This window comes from Panthera uncia, chromosome A2 (genome assembly GCF_023721935.1).
Source record: "Panthera uncia isolate 11264 chromosome A2, Puncia_PCG_1.0, whole genome shotgun sequence".
Taxonomy (NCBI): domain Eukaryota; kingdom Metazoa; phylum Chordata; class Mammalia; order Carnivora; family Felidae; genus Panthera; species Panthera uncia.
The window spans coordinates 141,045,572-141,068,487 of record NC_064816.1 but is presented as its reverse complement, the minus strand read 5'-3'; the positions used below and the strand labels follow the sequence as shown (position 1 = coordinate 141,068,487).

General features: G+C 46.7%; 1 protein-coding gene across 1 annotated transcript; it reads right to left on the bottom strand.

The window, feature by feature from the left end:
* Positions 1-730: 730 nt before the first annotated feature.
* Positions 731-22,112, bottom strand: CPA2 (carboxypeptidase A2). The gene is made up of 11 exons (XM_049643015.1): positions 21,944-22,112; positions 19,953-20,034; positions 19,146-19,280; positions 18,255-18,350; positions 16,388-16,489; positions 14,007-14,105; positions 12,547-12,657; positions 11,326-11,416; positions 9,561-9,760; positions 7,410-7,494; positions 731-965 (listed from the first exon to the last, which is right to left on the bottom strand). The coding sequence occupies exons 1-11, from the start codon at positions 22,006-22,008 to the stop codon at positions 778-780; spliced, it is 1,254 nt and encodes a 417-aa protein (XP_049498972.1). The 5' UTR covers positions 22,009-22,112; the 3' UTR covers positions 731-777.
* Between the last annotated feature and the right edge of the window lie 804 nt (positions 22,113-22,916).

The following is a 22,916-nucleotide window of genomic DNA, read 5'->3' as shown; positions in this document are numbered from 1 at the left end:
GTGAATGTACTTAATGCCAGTGAATTGCATACTTAAAAATGGTGACAATGGGGGTGACTGGGTGGCTCAGTTAAGCATCTGACTCTTGATTTCGGCCCAGGTCATGATCTCGCAGTTTGTGGGATAGAGCCCCTTGTTGGGCTCCACACTGTCAGCACAGAGCCTGCTTGGGATTCTCTCTCTCTCTCCCTCTCTCTCTCTCTCTGCCCCTCCCCTGCTCATTCTCTCTCTCTCTCTCTCTCTCTCTCTCTCACTCTCTCTGTCAAAAGAAATAAACCTGTAAAAAAATTGGTGAAAATGATCAATTTTATGATCTGTATATTTTGCAATTAAAAAAAATTTTTAGGGGCGCCTGGGTGGCTCAGTCGGTTGAGCGTCCGACTTCAGCTCAGGTCACGATCTCGCGATCTCGTGGTCCGTGAGCGCGAGCCCCACGTCGGGCTCTGGGCTGATGGCTCAGAGCCTGGAGCCTGCTTCCGATTCTGTGTCTCCCTCTCTCTCTGCTCCTCCCCCGTTCATGCTCTGTCTCTCTATCTCAAAAATAAATAAATGTTAAAAAAAAATTTAAAAAAAATTTTTTTAAAGCATGTTGGAAGCTTTTTACTCAAGACAGATTTTTTTTTTAAGATGAAGGGGTAACCTAAGTGGCTTACTATGTTTTAGGGCAACATAAATCAAAGAAATAGTGCTCCTAGATCAGGATTGGAAAAAGGAATAATCACAACCCAACTTTGCTTTAAACCAAAGAACTTTTAATGGTGTTTATTCCCCAGAGCCCTAATAGGGGTGGTCTCGCACATGCTCCACGATGGTCTTCAAGCCAAGCCAGGTCTCTTCGGCTGTAGGCAAGATCTGATTGGCTGGCAGGAGGAAGCCATATCGACCTGTGTCCCTCAGTTCAAAGGCAAATGAGTATTTGATGCCATAGTCATATGACCAGTCAATGCTTCCTCCACTGGCTTGGTCTGAAGGGCAAATGAGAATAAAGTTTGGTTATGCTATTCCCGCTGGCCTCTCCAGCTATCAACCTCCATGTTAAGTTTCACCATTACCAAAGATAAGTCAGACCCCTATCTTCATGGACCTTGAAAGCAGAGATAGCTTTGTAGGGGATCACACTTATGAAAAATTACAAGATTAATCTGAAAAGCAAAAAGTTACTTAAATGGACGCTATACTTAGCCTTCCTTTGGCATTTTTAGGAGCCTCTGGCTTCATCTACCCATTTGGAATCCTGCCTGCTCTCCTCATTGGCATCTTCTACACCTTAAGGAGGCCACACCATCACTTCCTTCTTTAGATGAGTGCTAGGTGTAGACATTATTTTCTCTTATGGGACAGGAGGGATTACAAATAGAGTAAGAGATTTGGCCCCTGCCCTCCCTCAGGGAACTTTCAGCGTAAGGGTGGAGGGAGTTTTATTCTGATACCAAATAATATGCCCAGCACCCATATGTGATGGGTTACATCAATAAAGTGATGTGCACCTGTGTAACACGTGGCCACTGACGTGATAGATGACGAAGGAAGGTGGCATTAGCCTACAAAGACTTAATGGCAATCGTGACTCAGAAGATCTGAGCGATGGATGAGCTCTGAAGCTCCTCCCAGGGAAGGTAGGTAGAGGTCAAATGGAAGAAACGGATGGGAGAGATGGAAGAAGTCACCTAGCCCCTAAGAATGGGGCTAGACAGGGGCTCCTGGGTGGCTCAGTCAGTTAAGTGTCTTACTTTCAGCTCAGGTCATGATCTCACGGTTCATGGGTTCAAGCCATGCGTCCTGGGATTCTCTCTTTCCCTCTCTCTGCTCCTCCCCGTGTGCACACACACACTCTCTCTCTCTCTCTCTCTCTCTCTCTCTCTCTCTCCCAAAATAAATATATAAAAAATGGTTTTAAATTAAAAAGAAATGGGGCTGGACAGACAGGGAGACCAGGGCGTTGTACCAGGGAGAAGTAGAATTAGTGGTTACTGTGTGAACTAACACTATAAACACCTGTGATTTGTGCCTTGGCCTTCACCCAAATGGTTGCCAACTTGCACTAAATCCCCCAGGGTACCAAAATTACTAACTGATGCTACGTGACCCAGCCTATCCCACTAAGAGGCCCACAGTGGACGGAACCCTGGCTGCAGACTGCATCCTGATTCTGCAGATCATTCGCTGGGGGACCTACGGCACTTACCTCTCTGACTCCCAAAGGCTTCATCTGCCAAACGGGTATAATATTACAGTACTTATCTCACAGTGAGAAATGCAGTGGGATAATATTATGTGTCTGACTCCAACACCTGTTGAGCACCTACTAACTGTGTTAGGTACTACGCTAAATTGGTTGATTTAACCCCCACAAGGTAGATACTAGTATTATTCCCATTTTCCAAGCGAGGAAACCGAGGTTCTGAGAAATTAAGTGAGGGAGCTGGGATAAAGTATGCAGAAGAAGCGTTCGATAAATTTCCGTTGTGACTGGAACCATCATCGTGAATAAATGACTACGATCCTATCAAAAAATCTGGACCACATTAAAGAAACGAGGTACCCGCAGGGGAATAATCCCCCAGGAAACTAACCAGCAACATGTATATAATGCCTTAACGCTAGTGAACACTTTCATTCCACATTCTATCTTTTGAGCTTCTCAACAAGCTCTTCTTGTCTTGAGCTTCTCAACAAGCTTCTTCACAGAAGAACAAAAAAGATAAATACATAAAAAGGGAGAATGAGTGGCCTGCCCGCGATCACCTGGTTTCAAAGTGGCAGAACTAGGACTCAAAACCAGGCCGCTCCCCCCCAGGGTCTGGGTTTTTCACCAACTACCTCTCTAAGAAAGAACTCAAGTAACAACACCTATTGTGGTGCAGCTTCTCAGAGCCCTTTCCAGGTGAGAAACTACCCAGGAAATGTCTCACCCACCACAGAAGTCCAGCCACCTCGTGGGTGGAGTGAAGCAGGTGTTCAGCCCAGAGCTACATACCAATCTGGGGCAGGAGGCAAAAGTACTTAATTGAGCCTTGTTCTTAGAGGCAGTGCTTGTCCAAGCTGGAATGAGGCCAGAATCAACGAAAACAGAGTCAGCTCTGGGCAAAGATACAGCCAGAACTTGCCTGACCATTAATGGTCAGGCTCCAAAAGATCAGACAGCAAACGCTATGCTTGTCTGATACTTGATCATCTATGGGGCACCTGGATGGCTAAGTCAATTGAGCATCTGACTGCGGCTCAGATCTTGATCTCCCGGTTCATGAGTTCGAGTCCCACCTCGGGCTCACTGCTGTCAGCACAGAGCCCACTTTGAATCCTCTGTCCTCCTCTGCCCCCACCCCCCGCTTGTGCACACACACTCTCTCTCCTTTTCAAAAATGGTTAAACATTTAAAAAGAAAAAAAGGAAATATCTGGGGACACCAGGGTGGCTCAGTCGGTTAATGTCCAGCTCTCGATTTCGTCTCGGGGCGTGATCTGACGGTTTGGGCCCCGCATCAAGCTCTGTGCTGACAGAGTGGAGCCGGCTTCAGATTCTCTCCTCTCTCACTCTCCAATAAACTTTTTAAAAATAGAAATATCTGTAACCTTACCAAGAAAAGCACAAAAAACCTCAGGCTTCCAAGATCTACCTCCCTTGTACACACCGCAGATAAGAAAGGTGAAAAACTAGACTCCTTGTAATAAAATGGTTGAGATCCCATGTGGGGGGACATATGATGCCATTTTGCTGACATTCTGAACTCCAGCCTCCACTCAGAGGCTGCCAAACAGAGAAAACGTGCATTCCTCAGCCTTAAGTGGCCATGACGGCCTTCCTCCCCAGTGCCACCAGTCAGAGAGCTCTGCTTTTTGGAGGTGCCTCTGCCAAAGGAGAGGACAATTCCACATGGAACATGATTTAAAAGGTCATGATTTAACAGGACAACTGTAGGGGTACCTCGGCAGCTCAGTCGGTTAAGCATCCAACTCTTAATCTCGGCTCAGGTCATGATCTCAGTTCATGAGATCGAGCCCACATCAGGCTCTGCCCGGACAGCGTGGAGCCTGTTTGGGATTCTCTCTCTCCCCCCCCCCCCCCCCCCCCCCCCCCCGCTTAAGCCCTCCCCCCCCAAAAAAGAAAAAACCTAAAAAAAAAAAAAAAAAGTCTGGGCAACTGGAAGCAGATCAGTCTTCCCAGAGAATAGCCTAAAACAATATGCAACAATAACTCCAAATCTGTTCATTCAACATTTGACTTGCTAATCTTGCCTTAGGAATATACACCAAAGAGATCATTTAGAAGAAAAACAAGTTTGCACCAACATGTAGTAGCACCATTTAGCAGACAATACAAAGGCCCAATAACCAGGATACAGCAATGTAATGGAATAACAAGTACCTAGAGTGGAAATACATGAAACTATACAGGAAACAACGTTAACTGAAAAAAACTGGACACAAAATAGAATACAGATGTTGATTACAACTAGATACATTTGTGTTCACTGACAAAATTACTGATGAAATTGAAAGAAAATATGATGATTATTGCCATTTCTTTTTTCTATGAAGCCTTTTATCCTTAAATTTTTTTTTTAACATTTATTTATTTTTGAGACAGGGAGAGACAGCATGAACGGGGGAGGGTCAGAGAGAGAGGGAGACACAGAATCTGAAACAGGCTCCAGGCTCTGAGCTGTCAGCACAGAGCCCGACGCGGGGCTCGAACTCGCGGACCACGAGATCATGACCTGAGCCGAAGTCGGATGCTTAACCAACTGAGCCACCCAGGCACCCCATTATGAAGTCTTTTAAATGTATCATGATAGCAAAAAAATAGAAAAGAAAAACCACCAACTGGAAAAAAAAACTTTCATGATCAGTAGTTTCTGGATTTCCATCAATTGTTCTAGATATGGTAAGTCAACTATTCCTCCTCCGCTCTCCAAGACTCCCATTGAGAAAACCATGACTAACAAATGTGCCTTCCCTTGGATTCCCACCACCCCCCTCCTACAAATGGAGCCGTGCTGGTGCCTCGAGCATGCTTGCACACTTGCTCCTCCTAGTCAAGCCTGATCTACCCACCTCTGCTGGACCCCTCTTGCCCCTCTTCTCCTCCACTTGGGAACGGCACTGCCTTGGTCACTTCTCCTCTCTCCCGTATCTCCCACCTCTCCCTCTCTATTGGTCCTCTTCCCACAGTCAGTACGTTAGGCTCTCATCTCAAAAACGAAGCCTTCCATTCCTCTCTCTTTCCATTCTCATCTCAGATCCTCCAAAGAGCAGTCTACTCACCGGACCTCCGCTCTCCCCCACCCCATGTACTTCTCCCCTGACCCTCACCACGCTTAGGAAACTGCTTTGGTTAAGGCCACCAATAAGCTAGTGATGAAAGTCCAAAGGGGGAGCCTGGGTGGCTCAGTCGGTTAAGCTTCCGACCCATGGTTTCAGCTCAGGTCACGACCGCGCAACTCCTGAGTTCGAGCCCCACAACCCGGCTCTGCACTGACGGTGCAAAGTCTGCTTGGGATTCTCTGTCCCCCACCCCCGCTCTCTGCCCCTTCCCCACTCATGCTCTCTCTCTGGCTCTCTCAAAAAAACAAATAAGTAAACATTTCAAAAAAAAAAATCCAATGGTAAATGTTCTGTCCTTGTCAGAGTTGACCTTTCTGTAGCCTTTCGTCATGGTTAACCACTGCCTCCTTTCCAACAACTGCTCCTTCCCTGGTTTCCGAAACACAAGCTTCCCGGCCCCTCTGCCCAGGCCCACTGTGTGTCCCTCCCTCACTAACCCCTTCTGTTGTCCGACATCTTGCTCCCCTCCTCCATCCAGGGCTCTTCCCTCTCAAGTGATCTCCTTGCTCTCCTGTTCCAACCATCCTCTCCGCGTCAACGACTCTTAAGCCTCTCTCCAGAATCCCAGCGCCACGTAGCCCAAAGCCTACAGGACATCCCCACTTGAAAACGCTACAGTTCTCTCAACCTCAACTTGCCCAGATCTAATGACCCCTCGGTGAGAAGCTCTCCCCTCTAATGAACGACAAAAGCCTTTTGGTTTTACCTGCTTAATGTCCGCCTTCCACCCTCACTGGCACTACACTAGCGTGGACCACCATTTCTCCCTGAACAATTCCTACTCTTCCTGCGGGATGTTTGTACTTCCAGCCCACCACACTCCGTCCTCCACACTGCTGCTGGTTGTGTCTTCCCTGAAGCACGAAGCCTCAGCGCACTCACTGCCGGATGAAAACTCTCCAAAGGCTTTGAGAACCCTCTGGGTTAAAACCTAAACTTACCATGGCACGCAAAAACCTGAGCGCCCCGCTCCCCTTGTTCCCACTTTTATCCCAGCAGTCCCAAATCTCCTTGTGGGTCACAGAGCCCATTCTGCACGTTCTCACTTCCATGCCTTTGCCCCATCCCTTTCTCCTCCCCCGGCCATCTGGTGAGCTGCCATCAAAATCCTGTCCTCCTCCCGTATGTGGCTTTTCCTGATTCTGCCACTGTCCAATCCTTCCAGCTGTCTACCACTTATGACCTACTGCTGCACACAGCACACTGAAGCTCGTTTGTCTTCCTGTTCGTCTCCCACACTAAACAATGAGTTCTCTATGTCTGTAGTACTTGGCGCAATGATGCGCACACAGTAGATGCTTAATAAATGCGTGTTGAGCAGAGTGCGTGCCTGTAAGAGACATTTGTTTCCAAAGGATCCACGGGCACGGGAGCACTGGGAGACTCCTGAGCATTCGACTGTGGGGTCCTGAGTTTCTGGGTCTGTCCCTAAGGAAGCGGGGGATTCCTCTGGGGGACTCAGAATCTGGACGGATGCGTTAGGCTTTCCCACAGCACTGCAGTTTCCTGTTTCTATCCCAGTGCACCGTGGGAGAAGGGAGTCTCAGAACGCCCGCCAGCAGGCTCCCCAGCTTTACTCCCGACGCTGCCGGTATTTCTGACTTATCCTCCCCTCTGGCTCCCCAAACGGTACCTGCACAAAGGACTGCGATAGAGGCCATCCACTAAAATATCGGGGTCCTTTTAAAAAGTCGCACCCATTCTGTCCCCACACCCTGTCCACAGCACCATCCCTCTTAGCCAAGAAAGGGATAATTAATAAAAGTGGTAACGTAGGACCACGTCTTGACAAAAGCTTATTTTTCGGCCACAAGATTCCACACGATGACAGCGAGCTGTAAGGATCAGGACGAACAGAGAGGAACGTACATAACTCAGATATTTAAGAAGTTCTCTGTTCCAGATATCACCTAATAAGTATCCCATGGGAGGGACCTAGCCTCACAGAGGGAAACTGGGCAACGCCGGGTGCCATGCATGAAGACCTCTCCATTTCACATCAGGGCATTGCAAGGCTCTGGCCCAAAACCACATCGTACCGGCCATCGTACCTGGGTCATTTGTGAAAACACATCAGATACTTACAGATGACTGAGCAGATAGGTCCCACTTTGTACTTGGTGCCATGCAGGCTTGTCAGAGACCGGGTAGCCTTTTGGGCCACTTCATTCTAGAGTGAGAGAACCGAGGAAAGGTGGATGGATAACACTTGTCGCTTGAAGAACGGATGCCCAATAGCAGAATGTGGCACGAGGCAGTCTGATTAACTGGACTCCGGTTAACTTAGGCTTAAGCACCATGCCCTTTCGTTTCGGCCATTTTCACGGACAAGCGAGCACTAGCTCACTTCTGTTGGCTTGGAAAATACAACACGAAGACCTTCACTGTGTATGTGTTCTTCCAGGTGTTTGCAACAGCTACACCAGGGTCATTATTTTGCCACCAGCTCTCCTTGCTCAGGGGTGTGGATGGGAATAGGGTGGGAGTGAGGGGCTAAAGAAAATACGTACTGACCCCAGGATGTACCCGGGAAGTGGATTTTTTTTTTTTTTTTTACTAGATCCCTACGTTGGCTTCCTTCCCTATGATTGTCTCTTTTTCCAAGAAGTAGAGCTCAGCAAAATAGTTTCCATTATTTGAGGGTTCCAATTTTGACTGATTGAGGCTTTACTGTCCTTGCTAGGGATAAATGTAAGGTCTTGAACTTGGGTCCAGGAAAACAACCGTACAATTACCAGATGGGGGAAACCTGGCTCGGCAGAATCCTCAGAGAGCCTGGGGGTTTCAGTTGTCAACAAGCCCAACGTGAGTCAACGGCACGATGCTACTGCCAAAAAACTAACGTGACCCTCAACTGTTTAAGCAGAAGTGCACAGTCTGGATGAGGGCAGTGATGGTCATGCTCTGCTCTGTGCTGGTTAACCCACGACACAAGTTTTACACTCACTTCTGGGAGCTACCCTTGAAGAACACGCACAAACCAAGGCATGTTGGGAGAAAAGCAACCAGAATGGCGAGGGAACTTGGGACCATGGTATGAGTGCTTGAGGGAACAGCAGGTATGTAGTAGGGATATGGAAAAACCTAGGAAAAGCAGGTTATCACTCTTCAAGTAATTAACGGATTTGCTTCTTTTCAAAGGGAAACAAACTTGCTCTATGGAGCAAGGTGATAAACCAGGACTGGCAGGTAAAAACCATTAAGGAGAAGGATTTGGGTCTCCATAAGAAGAACTCAAACAATCAATTATACCCCAACATGGAATAGAATCCCTTGGAGGCAGAAAACTGTCCAAACACAGGCTGGCAGAGATGTGAGCACCCAGTTTGGATAATTTAAGGTCATCTGGGTCCACGAAAAGTACCTTTTAGGTTCTTTTCAATCCTAAGGTTCTCTCTGATTTGACCTTGAGTGGTAATACTCACCATCAAAACCCTGAAAATTGCCCTACAGCGCTAACGTCCAACTGACGAGATGAGAGATACGCCTGAATTGGAATAATTTATTCCATTTCTGCCAGGAGCTGCTGTCAATAATGCATTTGAAAGTAAACTGACCAAAAAGTCCCATCTCAGGGTTTACCTCTAACACATGGGTCTCGAAAACCAAGCCTAAAAGCCAAATTGGGAATATCTGCACATTCTCTTCAGCTGGAGATAGCTCTTGCTGAATTATAAGTAGCCCCCGAGATGTCACCATCTGACTTAAGGTCACCACTATTTTGCTCATTCCGAAACAGGAGAGATGATGGAAGGTAGCAGGTTAGGCAGGCTGAGTGTTTTATGCCCAACGTCACACATCGGCACAGCATGATAACCGGTCATAGAGCCGAAAGCACCAGGAAGGTATGAGGCACAGAGCTGGGCGACAGTATTCCCTGGCATACAACAGCATCTGACTACAGAGCTAAGAGCCTCGGGTCCAAATTCAAGTGGGTTATTTCCTAAGCAACAGAGAGCACATCCTGGGAATTTATGGTCAAATTTAGGCTCCTGCTCATCTGGATTAAGGTAACAGGAATCTCATGAATTCTATTTCCCAAAGAAACTTAATTTAGGAAAGTCCACAACCAGTCTTTCAAACATCTGCCAGTACCTCAAACTTCTCAGCAGTTGGACCTATTCATTTGTAACCTGTCACTAGTACACCCCCATCTCAGTACCTGACTGTACAACTGACACTTGTCCACACAATGGACCTTCATGGCTGAGCTGAAATGAAGTTGCAGAAACTTACCAGCTCATCAAAGTTATCAGGCTTGGTACATGTATACCCATAGGGGAACATCAGCAGCTGAGAATAGCTGTGGAGGGTAATGAAGGCCTTGATTCTCCCATGGCTCTTGATGAAGTTCACTATGGATTTCACTTCAACTTCACAGGTACCCTGGGGTCCACGGTAGGAATCAGAGCAAGGGTTGTTGCTGGCTCCAGGTCCTGATGGGATGCAGAAGAAGCCCAGTAGAAACAGTGAGCTTTAAGGAGACACCATGTGGATACATTTACCATGCATCACTAAATTCTTCCTCTGGAAATCAGACCAAGGTTGTCCATGCACTACACCGAGTTGCTGTCTAAGGGCACAGGGGAGGCCAAACTGAAGTGATTCTGGACACATCTCTCTTCTTTAGAAATATGGTTCCTCTATATGGCAGAAAGAGCTATCAAATTAGATCATCTCCTCTCTGTGGGAGTCGCTGGAAGAAAAGCTAGATTTAACATTATAGATGGAATTCCTGCCTTGGGTGGGAGTTGAGCAAGCTCTTTTCTGGGATTGCTTCCAATTCTTAGCGTCCAAGAGTAGAAGATTCTATGCATCTGTACTTCTAAATCACAAAGCCACAAATGCAAGGAACCCTGACACCCTTTGTGCGGTGAGGAAATCACTACACTTGACGACAACGAGGCCACCTTTGGCCTTGATTTTCTCAGCAACTAGAGTTACTCGTGACCACCAAGTGGTCCACTATGACCTGGCCAGGGCTCTGAATGCTAGAAAAACTCCGAGGGGCTGGGTAGGGGCTGGGACTCCCCAGGGTCTCTAAAGGATATAAACAAAGTATAAATACAACCTGTCACTTTATCTCAAGATTAGTTAATAAGAACAATAACATTTGGGGGGCGTGGGGAGCCTGACGTTGAATTCCTGGGCATTGCGCGGTATTTTAGATCGTATGCTTTGATTTTTTTTTCCTACGCTAAAAAAACTATTGTAAAAGCGATGAATGAAGTTGCCACTCATCCACATCCTGTCACAATTCCCTAGTGGGTCCTTTCTTGGTTCAATAATTCTCATTAATTCATTCGTCTGACAAATATTTAGTGATCGCCTAAATCATGCCAGACCTGTACTACGTATTAGGGATAGTACGATGAAAAAGACAGTTCCTAACCTCACTGTTACCAGGCCTAATGAGAAAAATACAAACAAATTTCAATTCTGTAATTAGAGAAACACAGGGGTTTTAACTGGTCCCTACAAGCATAAAGGAGCCCCCCAACCAGCCTGCCAAAAAATTAGAGCCACGAGTCAACGAGACCAGAGCAGCAAGCCAGCATTTTCCCTCTGAATCTGTTTTTGAAAATCAATTTCCTAATCCTATTTGTTCTTTTTAGTTTGATTTCTCGAAACATCCAGAGATGATGTAATGCTTCTCCTCTGAGTAGATCCTAACCCCCTCTAGTGGTTGGTCTGGAGCTTCCTGAGGCCTCCCGCCATTGTGCCGAGTCTCGCTCTGAAAACTCAGAAGCGAAGCCGAGCTGGGCTACAGCTTGTGGGAAAACTAAGATGTGAGACAAAATATATTAAATGCTGCTCAGAGATCTGGGACAGCGCTGCGCGCCTGTGAAGGGAATGTACTTAAGTGTTTTTTAAATGGGTTTTTAAATGGCTTCAATCCTGAATGGGCTTAGCAGGCTGACGACACTGCACAACCATGCAAAATAGCCAGTTGGGCCAGACAACTTCGGACCATCCCTGGGGGGCAAGGCCCGGCGCTCACCTCCAAACCCTGCATCCCAATTCCGGTTAAGATCAACACCAACACAGGGGCTTCCGGGTACCCTGGACCGACTCTTCCGCCACATACGATTCTTTAAAATCCAACCGAAAGAGAACACAGAAAAAAAGAAGGACCGTCACTCAGCCTGATGAGAAGGTCCCTTTAGAATTCTGTTAATTTCCCTTGCTTCCTCCCGGGAAGGTCCCTTTGGAATGATGCTAATTTCCCTTGCCCACAAAGGTGGCGAATAGTCCTCCTCCAGGGTTCTGCCAGGAGCTTCTTGGTCATTTCACTGAGACGAGAAATAATCCCCATCTCTTCAAGTCAATACCTGCCAAACCATTTTCCATAGAATACCAGTTCTCTTAACAATAACAGAAAATAAAAACAACAATAAACAAAGCGGGGAGAGAGCAAGGGTTCTGTGATGGAATCTTTCAGGAAAATATAGAGCTAAATTGGCTAATTTACTTCAGCACTTCTAGGGTTTTTTGGGTTTTTTTTGTTTTTTTTTAACACTTTCATGTTTTCTACGATGCTCCAGGAGGGGGATACAGTAGGCGGTACTTCCCAAACTTGACTGTGGAACTCTCTATTCATAGGGTATCTGAGTACTAGTATTTGTACGAGTTCTTTTTAAACGCCCGTTGGAAAACACTACCGTACTCGGCTCCCTCCAAAAATAAACTTGAAGCTCTGATTCACTCTGAATATATGTGGGGTCACAGTTGCCACAACGGTGTTTTGTAATGAGACTTTAAATGAAAAAAGAAAAGAAACTACGTTACTCCTTTTAGTGATATTACAGAGGATTTCTTCTACAGATTGTAAGTAACATGCCGAATGCATTGTACTGCCTACCCAAATCCTACTGCCATCTAATTGTCAGCAGGTAGCATCCGCCTCCTCTTTTCTATCAATCCCACCACAAAAAACGCAGAGAGAATCGGAACAAATCTCCTAGGTGACTCACTGTGAACGCTGAGCTCTAATAGCCCAGCCTAACCGCTGAAATGGGCTCTGACCGCGGCAATACGTAAAGACATCATGTGCTGGAATAAGGTGATTATAAACGCCACTATGTGCCTCCATCCAGGGCCACTACTGAGAAATTAGTCATTCCACTTTTGCTAAATCAAGAACAGAAAGATTACGTTTGTTTGTTAAAGTCCTACGCATCTCCATCAACTCTTATTGAAGAAGAAAAAGGTCCAGGCTTACTTTGGTTTGAGAGAACACATATCCATCGGGGTTCGTAACCGGCAGCAGGAAGATATCCATCGTGTCCAAAATGGAAGTGATGGCGACATCAGTTCCATAACCAGAGGCAATCTGAGCAGAGACAACAAATATGTCAATCTCACACTCCCCTTTCACCAGGGAACAAGGGATGGAATAGTAAGACAGTGTGGTTTTTTTTCAAACATGAACCAGATACCACGACCACGGTCATGACCATGACCAGATACTGCCGGTCAATGAGAGCCTGCCAGGACTACAGTCCGGTCTCCTGCAACGCTCCTGTGTTCAATACGTCAATGTCTATACTTTTATCTCTAGTCAGGATAATTTACTTATATGAAATAAAACGCAGATATCGCCTATCCATTCTCTCTCAAAAGCAGAATTCTTTCTGTTCATTCTGGGAAAGCACTTCGCGATGGCGTTGTATGGCTTACAGGGGAGCTAAGAACCAAAGAAATGTTTTTCAGTTTTTTCTTCGTCGTCACATAGGCAGGCTTTCCAAAAGTACTCATGACAAACAACAGATTACTTAAATGCGTAGAGACTTTTCTGAAGATACAGAGAACCGGTTAAATTCCATTTGGGGAATTAAATTTCTACTTGCCATCAATTGCAGTAGGGCTGGAGTTTCTGCTGGATTAAAATTTATTCATTTCCTGTGCTCAGCCATCCTAAGGCATTATTATTCAACTGTTAAATATCCATTTCATAATACCCTAAAGGTAACTGCATTTTAATTGAAGGGAAAAATGTATCAGTCGGTATGCACGTGGTTGCACATGCTTGAATGATCTGATGTGGATTGATTTCCTTTGCTCATGAATTAACATTCTGATTTATAGCGTGTCATTTTTGAATTACTTAAGCAATACCAGACTAGGTCACACCCAGCCCGGTGTCCTGACTCTAATTCCAACGAACATGTGGAAGAAAGGTATTGCCACACTCCGACTTCAAAACCTGATGTGGAAACTTTTCAGAAAAACCCAAAAACCCTTAGCTAATTTCACTTTGGATCCGTAGGCCAGAGTAAACTCTTCTGGCACCCATTTCTATTTTCCATCTGAGCCCCTTTGGTGATTTTGTAGATTTCTAGCACAAAGTCCCTCAGCCCTCACGGCTCCAGGCAGCGAAGCAATTTTTCTCTAGTCTGTTCTTATGCTGAAATCTGACTCCTGGGGTCCTTATACTTACCACCCTCTCAATCTCTTCTGGCGGTGTCTGTTAACCGAGCACACAGTGGCCGGCAGGCCCAGGGACAGTGCAATACAGAAATACGAAAAAAGGTTGAATGGGCCTGCTTCCTGCCAGTACGACAAGAGAAAGCCTCCCCGAGAGCATCAGCGTTGGCCGTTCGGATCACAAAGACTGTTGTGTGTTTGGGTGGGGCCTAACCCAGAAAGTCAAAATAATCGAGGAATTTTAGGAAAAACGACCTTATTTGCTGTCCACAGCGCAGTAGCTTGGGTAACCCACTCGCGAGCATGGATCCCGGCGTCTAACCAGATGGCCGGCTTGTCTCCTCCGGTGCTGAACTGTGAGACAAGCGTAGAAACGTGAACGGCTCCACCTCTGCGGGCTCCTGTCCCCCCTCTTTTCCCCCAGGGGCCTTGTCTGTCCCTCGTTCTGTACTTGATGTGATCGAGAGAGAAGGAGGAGGTGTAGACAGTGATGTTGTCAACTAACTCTTCCCATTTCACGTGATTTTCCTGGCCCCGTGCTTTTACCATAAGTTTAAATGCAAGCTAACAAGAGGGCGTGGACTTTCTTTTTGATGTTTGTAAAAAAAATCGTTGCGGGTAACGTAATGACATGAAAACACAGGTTCATCATTTGGGGTAAATTTTCTAAAACAGGTTACAGACTAGTGCGATGCCATTTTGATTCTCTCGAAAGGCCAGTTCACGCATGTCTATATACGTATGCACACAACCATCTGAAAAAAGGAAGAGGGGGAAGAAGAGAGAACACAGACATAGCAAGATACACAACAAAATATTAACACCGATCACCCCGTAGTTGTGGAATTAGGAACATGGGGATGCTTTTCCTTTTTTGTTTCTGTTTTCCAACTTGTGCACCGATTGTGTTATTTCTGTGATAAAAATGCTTGGGATAACCTTTCGAGTCCTTCATAGAAGCAGAATAGGTAGTAGGCTCTGGAGGTGTTTTCCAGAGTTTAAATTTTATGACCTAAGGGTCTCAGTTTTATTTGGAAGAGTGGCTTTATCAATTGGATCAGTAAATGGGAAGGAAAAGAGGATGGTTGTTTGCACCATCAACTTCTGTCTCAGTGCTGCATTCTAAACATAGCAGATAAGGTAAATGAGAAATGCAAATCCTTGCTAAAAATTACATTTCATGGGCTTTGAGAGTTTTAGTTGAAAGGGTTTCATATCTTTTCCTCCAAAGAGCTCAATTGTAAAAAGCGGACCTTTCAAAAAAACACAGAACATTCTCAACCACGAACCACCCTAGATAAGAGAAGGCCAGGACAATCCAAGGGGGAGAAGAATCTGGGATTTCCTGGCCCAATGGTAGCAGTAACACAGAAAAGGAAATTTTTTTTAAAGAAGGTAGTAAATATTAGCAAATGTACCACGGTGTCATAAAATAAGCAAACCACTCCTCTCAAGCCTGCTTTGGGAGAAACACTCTGGAGAAATCCATCTGTCCCAATGAGTCCCTTGGTTCTCAGCCATAACATTTCCAAATTTAGTAGGGAGTTGTGACATTATCTTTCTGTTTTTCTTTCCCTCTCTCTCTCTCTCTTTCACAAACTCTTTCTAGGAAACTCGGAAATAAATTTCATTCTTTCTGGGCAAAGTGCAAAAGCTTGAAACTATCAGCACTAAGACTGTCAGAGGTTACAGGCTGGAGTAAAACCCTAACCCTTTTCAACTAGCACCAAGAAAGAAAGGAAGGAAGGAAGGGAGGGAGGAAGGGAGGAAGGAAGGAAGGAGGGAAGAAGAGAAGGAAGGAAGGAAGGAAGGAAGGAAGGAAGGAAGCAAGGAAAGAAGGAAGGAAAAGAAAAGCCTTCGTTTTCTGGGCATTTGCCTGCGCAGTTAAGTTGCCCTGTCATTCTCCTGCTCGCTGCAGGAACGCTTCTGTTTTTTAAATGCAGCTCAGGCAAGTACTTGGCGCTTTTTTTCTTTGTAAATCTCTTACTTTAAAAATGAGAGAGAAAAGAAAAAGAGAAGAGAAACAAGGTACAGAACTCCTACCTTGATTAATTACAGAATACCTCCCCCATTCTCCCCTGCTCACCCCAAGGCGGCACCCCTACGTCCATCTCCTCCCCCCCCCCCCCCCCCCCTGGGCCCCCCCCCCCCTCCCCCAAACCCCCCCCCCTCATCGCGGGGCCCGCACCGCCACCCCCAACCTTCCCTCACTCTGGGGCCCTCGTCATTTCCTCCACCACCCCCTCTCACCCTGGGACCCTCGTCACCTCCTCCATCCGCCCCCCTCGCCCTGGGGCCCGCACCGCCTCCCCCTTCCTCCGTTCCTATTGGCGCGTTCGCCTCTGGTTCCCGGAGAGTGAATCTATCAAGATGAGAGCATTAATTCACTCCTGCAGACCTGCGTCAGCTTGCGCAGGAAAGAGAAAAAAGAAACAGAAAGGGGGGGCGGGGGTTGTGGGGAGCTGGATACTCAAAACCAGCAAGGACCGGTTAGGAGGGGGAAAAAAGGGGGAAAGGGAAAAAAAAAAAAAAAAAAGGACCCGCTCTGCAGGCAGAGCCAGGACTGACGGCCCGCCTGGGAGGACCGGGATTCTAGAAGCCTCTCGGGAGGAAAACCCACAGCTGCACCTGTGTACCTTGAGCACGTTCATGGGCCGCTTTTCGAAAGAATGGCCAATGTTCACTTTGCTCACTAGACCGGGGTGCTCGGCAACGATGTTATCCATTGCTTGGGAAATCTGCAGTGTTTAAGATGAACAAACAGACATTTGCAAATGAATGACGTGACGCCCCCGTGAGCGACTTTTCCCCCCTCCTCCACTCCCACTCCCTCCCGGCCCCGGAGAGGGCCGCGCGGCCGACGCCGCAGGATGGGGGACGCGGGGAGCGGAGGGGAGAGATGATGAGTCACCGGGCGTCTGCAGGGGCCGGCGAGGGGGGGAGCCATTTTGTGGCAGCGGAGGCGGCTCGTTCCACTTTTGTGCTTCCGACAAAATGGCCCTTGTCTGGCTTGCCCGAGGCCGTCCCCCGCCCAGCCCTGCGGGGCGGCGTCCCCCGCTCGCCCTCCCGGGCGGAGGGCCGCGACTACCAGGGGCACCCGCAGAAAGGTGGCTTTGCGGGCAGCGGGGCGGGTTCACGCCGGGGGCGCCGGCCCGTGAGGCGTGTCCGCCGCCGGCTACCTCGGGCCCCTCTTGGCGAGGCTGATGGAAACGCTGCGCCGCTGCGTCCGGGGCTGGGCGTGAGACGTGTCGGGACAGTGACCGGCAGGCAAAACAGCCCCTCCAGGGGCCGCTGCCGGCACCTGCTGTCCGCGGGACACGGACGCCGGTGTGCGAGGCCCGGGGAGCGCGCGGGAGCGCCTCGCTTGCTCCGCTCCCTTTTCCCCTCGCTCTCCCCAGTGGTTCGCAGTCCCTTGTCCGCAAGCCGTCGGGGCCTTGCGTATTTCAAATAAAGAATCGTGGCGGCGCTTCGTCGGGGCCTTGAGTATTTCAAATAAAGAATCGTGGCGGCGTTTCGTTTTGGGGTTTTAATTTCAGAAGGGTCGTGGGAAGCGTATGTTGCACATGATGCACGTGGCCTGGCTCCGTGTTCGAACACGTTCGTACTGCCGGCGGTGAAACAAATGAGTAGCAAGGCAGTTCAGGGCAGAGTTTGTCCCCAGATGCGTTTAGGTCGGGTCAGCTTTTGCCATCGGATAAATCGGGGGGGGGGGGGGACGATTGATTTCAGGGTTCTTTGCATTTAAAATTGGTGATTTAGGGGATGAGTTCCTACCAGATCTCTCCCCCGCCCTGGCTCTTTCCTATTCCCCCGCCTCTCCCTGTTCCCCTCCAACCCCACCTCCCCACCTCACCCCCACCCCGTCTTGTCACCCCCTCCCCTCCATTCCCCCACTCCAAATCATTTAGTGCAAATAGACCCCCTGTGGACCCTGAGAAAAGCTCAGTGTCACAAAGAGGCAAGTGCGGTGCGGCCCTGCCCAGGTGTCCAGGGGGCAGCTTGTGACCCAGCTGGAGGAAAGGGGGCATTCTTCAGGTCAACAGAAAAGACAGCAGAGACCTCACAAGCCTCGGCTTCTATGAGGTCTGGGCACATCCGTCAGGCTGGGAGACCCCACCCTCCGCTGGCAGGCAGAGGTGTCTGTCTTCATCAATTCCAGCCATGAAGCACAACTCTCAGGTGGCTTCGTGGGTAGCACAGGTCAGAAATTGGCCAAGGGGCCTTGAGGGGAGAGGCTCATCAGCATGAGCGGCTGTGTGCTCCCTGAAGACTCTCCTAGACGGTTCCAACTAATGGAATGGCTCCTGGAATGGGTATGTGGGCTTCAGGTCCTGCCTTAAATAAGCAGGGACACTGATACTGGCTGTGAAATCCCAGAGAAAATTGGAGAAGTTAGGAAATAGTAGGAGAATACTTGCCATTAAATCACCAGGCCGAAGCAAAAGCCTTGTCATCAGAGGAGAAAATGGCCCATTGCTCTGATACTCATTTTGAAACACCTACCTCTTCCAGAGTATGATAAGCCTCAAAGTTGAAGTTGCCATTCCGTTCTCTTCTCTGATTGAGTAACATCTCTTCGTTCTCTTTGTCCAACAGAACCTAAGATAAAACCAGTTGCACTTCTGATTAGCTTATAGCCATGCATTTGCATCTACAGTTGTGAAGGAAATGCTAAGACCCTGGTCCTCAGTCCAAGCATCCTCTTCCGGTCCTCCAGGCTCTGGGGTCACGCCTTTCCTCCTTTCTGAGAGCACCCTGAAAGGGGAGGAGGCATTAACGGGACTTTGGGGCCAGCCAGATGCTGAAAATATAGGATGACAGTCCTGTGGTTGCCTTTCTGGGAACCCAGGGCCCGAGTTAACCCCCAATTAAAAACTAAATGAGGGGCGCCTGGGTGGCTCAGTCAGTTAGGCATTCAACTCTTGATTTTGGCTCAGGTCCTGAACTCACAGTTCCTGGGTTTGAGCCCCACGTCGGGCTCCGCGTTTACAGTGCGGATCCTGCTTGGGATTCTCTCTCTCCCTCTCTCTCTGCGCTTCCCCCATTCGTGCGCACACGATCAATCTCTCTAAATAAATAAATAAACTTAAATTAAATGAGTGACGTTTTACTTTTATTTACTTCAGCTAACATGCTTTGGTTTGCGCTCTGTGTTTCATGCCAGGGACTCTCTTTTGCCCTTTCCCTCAAATTTTGTTTTTATTACCATATCCTACTCATGCCAAATGCAGACAGGAGAGGGACAGTGCCTCCCTACCCACTCTGCAGGGTAGCCCCGATGGCAGGAAGGCCCTTGTGGCACCCACAGGTCCTTTCCCTGGCAGAGGGTATTCAAGGAGAAAAAAGCATGGACCTTCAGTTCATGTGGACCAGCAAGGTCTGTGGAATAAATACCTGAACATCTTCAATCATGATGGAATAAGCAATTCCCTGGGATTCCAAGAAGACTTTGACCGCCTGGACGCTGACAAAGGGAACTCGGACATGGGCTGTCTCCCCTGGGATGGTTGGTGATTTCCAGAAATCAAGCTGGAAGGGGTAAAAGGCCAAGGCAATACATGGGTCATTCCAGGGAAATGGACAGCTCAGCATGGATAGATTTCCAGAAATCAATTTGTATCCATTTTGCCTCCAGCCCACAAGACTAGAATCATTATGGAGTCACTGTGATATGGCAAGAGGGTCTTTTTTTTAAATATCCAAGCATGAACATATGTGTTATATTGTTTTTCCCCCCCTGTGGTTAGATATTAAAACTGACAGAAGGCAAAGATTATTTAAAACTATGGCAGTTTTTTTTAACAGTTGACATTCAAGTGATCCAATTCATTTCATAACAGAACATTAATACCGTAAATTATTGGAGGAGGGAAATAACGCATTAAAGCTGTTCGGCAATTTTTCGAAGTAACTTTCACATTTGATCTCTCTTTTCACTCGTACAATAAACCTCTGAGATAGAAGAATGGCATGTTTATCCTCATTATACTGAACGGGATCATGAGACACAGGGAAGGCAGGTGACTTGCCCGATGTCGCAGACTTGAAACTGGAGCCTGGGTTTTCCACACCCCAGCTCCAGAAGTTAACATTTCACACCATGTCAAAGATGAGCCACAGTCCAAAGTAAGAGATCCAGTCATCATGTCTAACTGTGCAGTAGTCATGTGGCAAAACAGAAACTCCCTGTAGGACAGATACCTGAAGGTGTTCTTCAGCCTCCAATTCCACCAGATGTCTTATTTGTTCTTCATTCCTTGGTACGACCTCGAGAACCTGGTCCCTAAGGATATTAACCAGACATGACCTTAAAAGCAAACCCTGGACACCGTTTCCTGTTGCGTTACGCCTGCTGTTAGTCTCCGCACATAGGAAGGAGTTTAATGAAGCGGTTAATAATCTCTTTGACAATCGAGAAACTAATAAAAGGTATACTGACCCGTATCCCCAGAATGAGGAGCTTACTTCCCCTGAGGAAATGGTATCTAGATAATAATTAAGAGGTGTACCTACTCCTAGCAGGAAGCTTGCCATTAAAGTTACCTTTCCTTTAGCTAATGATTATTTCTAAAATAACACCTGCTGGTCATAAAGCGATAGCTTTGAAAACTCTTTCTGCCTCTCAGAAATGAGGTTGGGGCTTTTTTTTTTTTTTTTTTTAAGTGGAATAATTAGTTTGGTGCTTGTGAGAGAAATCGAATTCACATCTGGGTAGACCTAGGACGTTTTTGTTGTCGTCATTAACTGAAATGTATCAGAGTGCCGTCTCCAAAGCCCATTCATGTGACCCAAACTTGGGGTGTGCCAAAGACAATTAGGACGCTGAAAAATCATGAGTGCTTCTCACTCCGTGCACCCATCCACACTTTATCTTTGATAAAGGATATCAAGGACACCTTGGCAGGAAAGAGAAGTTGGAAAACAAGCCAACGCATATCCTTAGAAAAGAAATTTGGGAGTAGATCTGGATTTGTATAGCCCTTCCTCAGTGGTAGCGGTTTGCCTTCTACCGCTTTCTCCAAGTAGGCTGCCTTCCTGAGTCACTGCCCTGAGCATTTGTGCAGTGGGGAAAGGGTTGGTATAGAGCCCTATACAAGGACCAGAACCCGGGTCTTCTGAAACCAAGTGCCGTGCAAACTTCCAGTGAACGCTAGCAAAATAAGTAACAGACTGTGAGATCTTCAAGGCTCTTCTGCCTCCAGGTATCCACCTGCCACATGATCTGAAAATTCTTCCATTTGAGTCTCATTCCTTTTGTTTAGTGCACAGACGCCCAGGAGTCCTCTTTTATAAGGGGAAGGTACTGAGCAAAGTACTGCTTTGGGCTAATGTTTACTGGTCTGTGTTTTGAGGAAGAGTAACCCTTTGAGTTTCTCCGCACGTTAAAAAAGAAAAGTGGGGAGGAGTTTGATGATCAAAAAAATGGGTAAACGTACCAACCTAGATCCCTTCTTATAGATTTACAATGCATATGAATTTAGTAAAAGTCACTAGAAATCCTATAGTTTGTTAAACCCTCTGATTCCCAAATTTATTTGACCACCCACTTCTTTGGGTCAAATTTATTTGACCACTTCCTTAACTCCCTGGAACACTCTCCAAGAAATGCTGCCTAAAACCTTTCATAGAATCTTGGAACCAATACACTTGGGAGCAAAGGTGAATCCTACAAAGCCGTGAGAGCTGGATTTGGGCTGAAATCTGCAGCGCCGGTTCTCCGACTTCATGAGGTTCCATAGCTGGGGGCACTCGGTCTGAAGGGCAGATATGGAGGATGGAGCCCAGAATGGCTGGGAGGAGGTCGTAGGAGAGTAACCTGTCACTTACTGAGTGAGATGCGCCAAGACAGTAGGCCAAACAGCTTGATTTTCACTGATGTCTACCATCCCTACCTTCTGATCATCAAGGGATGTGAGTAAATACAGAGAGAAAAAGGTATATGTGTTCAGATTTCACTTTGTTTTTTTCCTTTAAATGTCGTTCATCTCTGTTTTTTTGTTTTTTTGTTTTTTTGGTGTTTTTTTTTTTTTTTTTGGTCACTCATTTCTGTTATTCCCACTATCCCCTCTCCAAATCTAAGAGAACTTCTCTGAAACTGCTGAACACTTACACCTTTTTATTCTGCCACCATCCAGTGAGACTCTGTGAATCAGGCAACAAAGTTCAAAGAGGCGCCAGAAGACATAACTTACCCCACAAATGTTTCTCGACAGTAGATATGCCCAAAAAGGGCACCAAAAACCAAGATCAACTTCATGGTCGAGGGTCTTCCCAGAGTCCAGAATTCAGTGTCATTCCTGAACTTTATTTATAGGGCCCATGGCTGAGGCTGATCTGTAGGCAGTCTAAGAACTCAAGTGAATGCCCACATGTTAAAATTCCCACCTGCATGTCAAATTCTCAAGGTCGTAAACACCCACCTGTGTGATATCACCAATTCGTACATTTTCCATTCCCACCATGAGATAACAAATTTTGATGGAAAGAAAACAAAATTGCTAGAGCATTCCAAGGGCAAATCATGTATTTATGATTTAGAACATAAAGTGCCACCAACTCTGACCAGTGATAGAAGCCAGATTAGTAGACCTGAGGTTAAAGTCCTTTCTGGGTCTCTGACTAAAAAACAAAACAAAACAAAACACCAAAAACCAAATAACAAAAAAGGGCACAGCATTTAGACTAATTATTCAGGCATCCTGTCTATCACATTCCATTAGTTTGCTCATTTGTTTATTTTTATAATGTTTACCCTGAAATGCTGCAACCATTCAGTCCACATCTGCTGAATCTCCCTGTAGAGGTGGCCCATTCCCATCCTTACTCTATATTAAAACAAAACAGAAGGCCTTTTAATATTCAATTTTGGACTCTTTCTAAAGTGATCCATCAGCATTTGTACCAAATTGATGTCCTTGTTTCTGTGCTTTTTCCCAAAATGAAAATGTCTTTCTGATTATGACAACGAAAGTGCTTGTTATAGAAAGTTTGGGTAAAAAAGTGTGTTTTATTTAATCACCCATGGTTCCTCCACCCAGTGAAAATCATTTGGTGTATACCTTTCCAAATTTTGTTCTATGTTTTAGAGCTTTCCCTTGAAGATTAGATGATGCCATCCATTCTGATTTTTAAGCAAATGTTTTTTTGTTTGTTTTTTAATGTGTA

Coding starts and splice junctions, on each gene's coding strand:
- CPA2 (XM_049643015.1), bottom strand. CDS start 22,008: ATGAAGTTGATCTTGGTTTTTGGTGCCCTTTTTGGGCATATCTACTGT. Junction 19,281..19,952: donor AGGCTGAAGAACACCTTCAG/GTATCTGTCCTA, acceptor TACCCCTTCCAG/CTTGATTTCTGGAAATCACC. Junction 14,106..16,387: donor GGCCCATGAACGTGCTCAAG/GTACACAGGTGC, acceptor CTTGTCTCACAG/TTCAGCACCGGAGGAGACAA.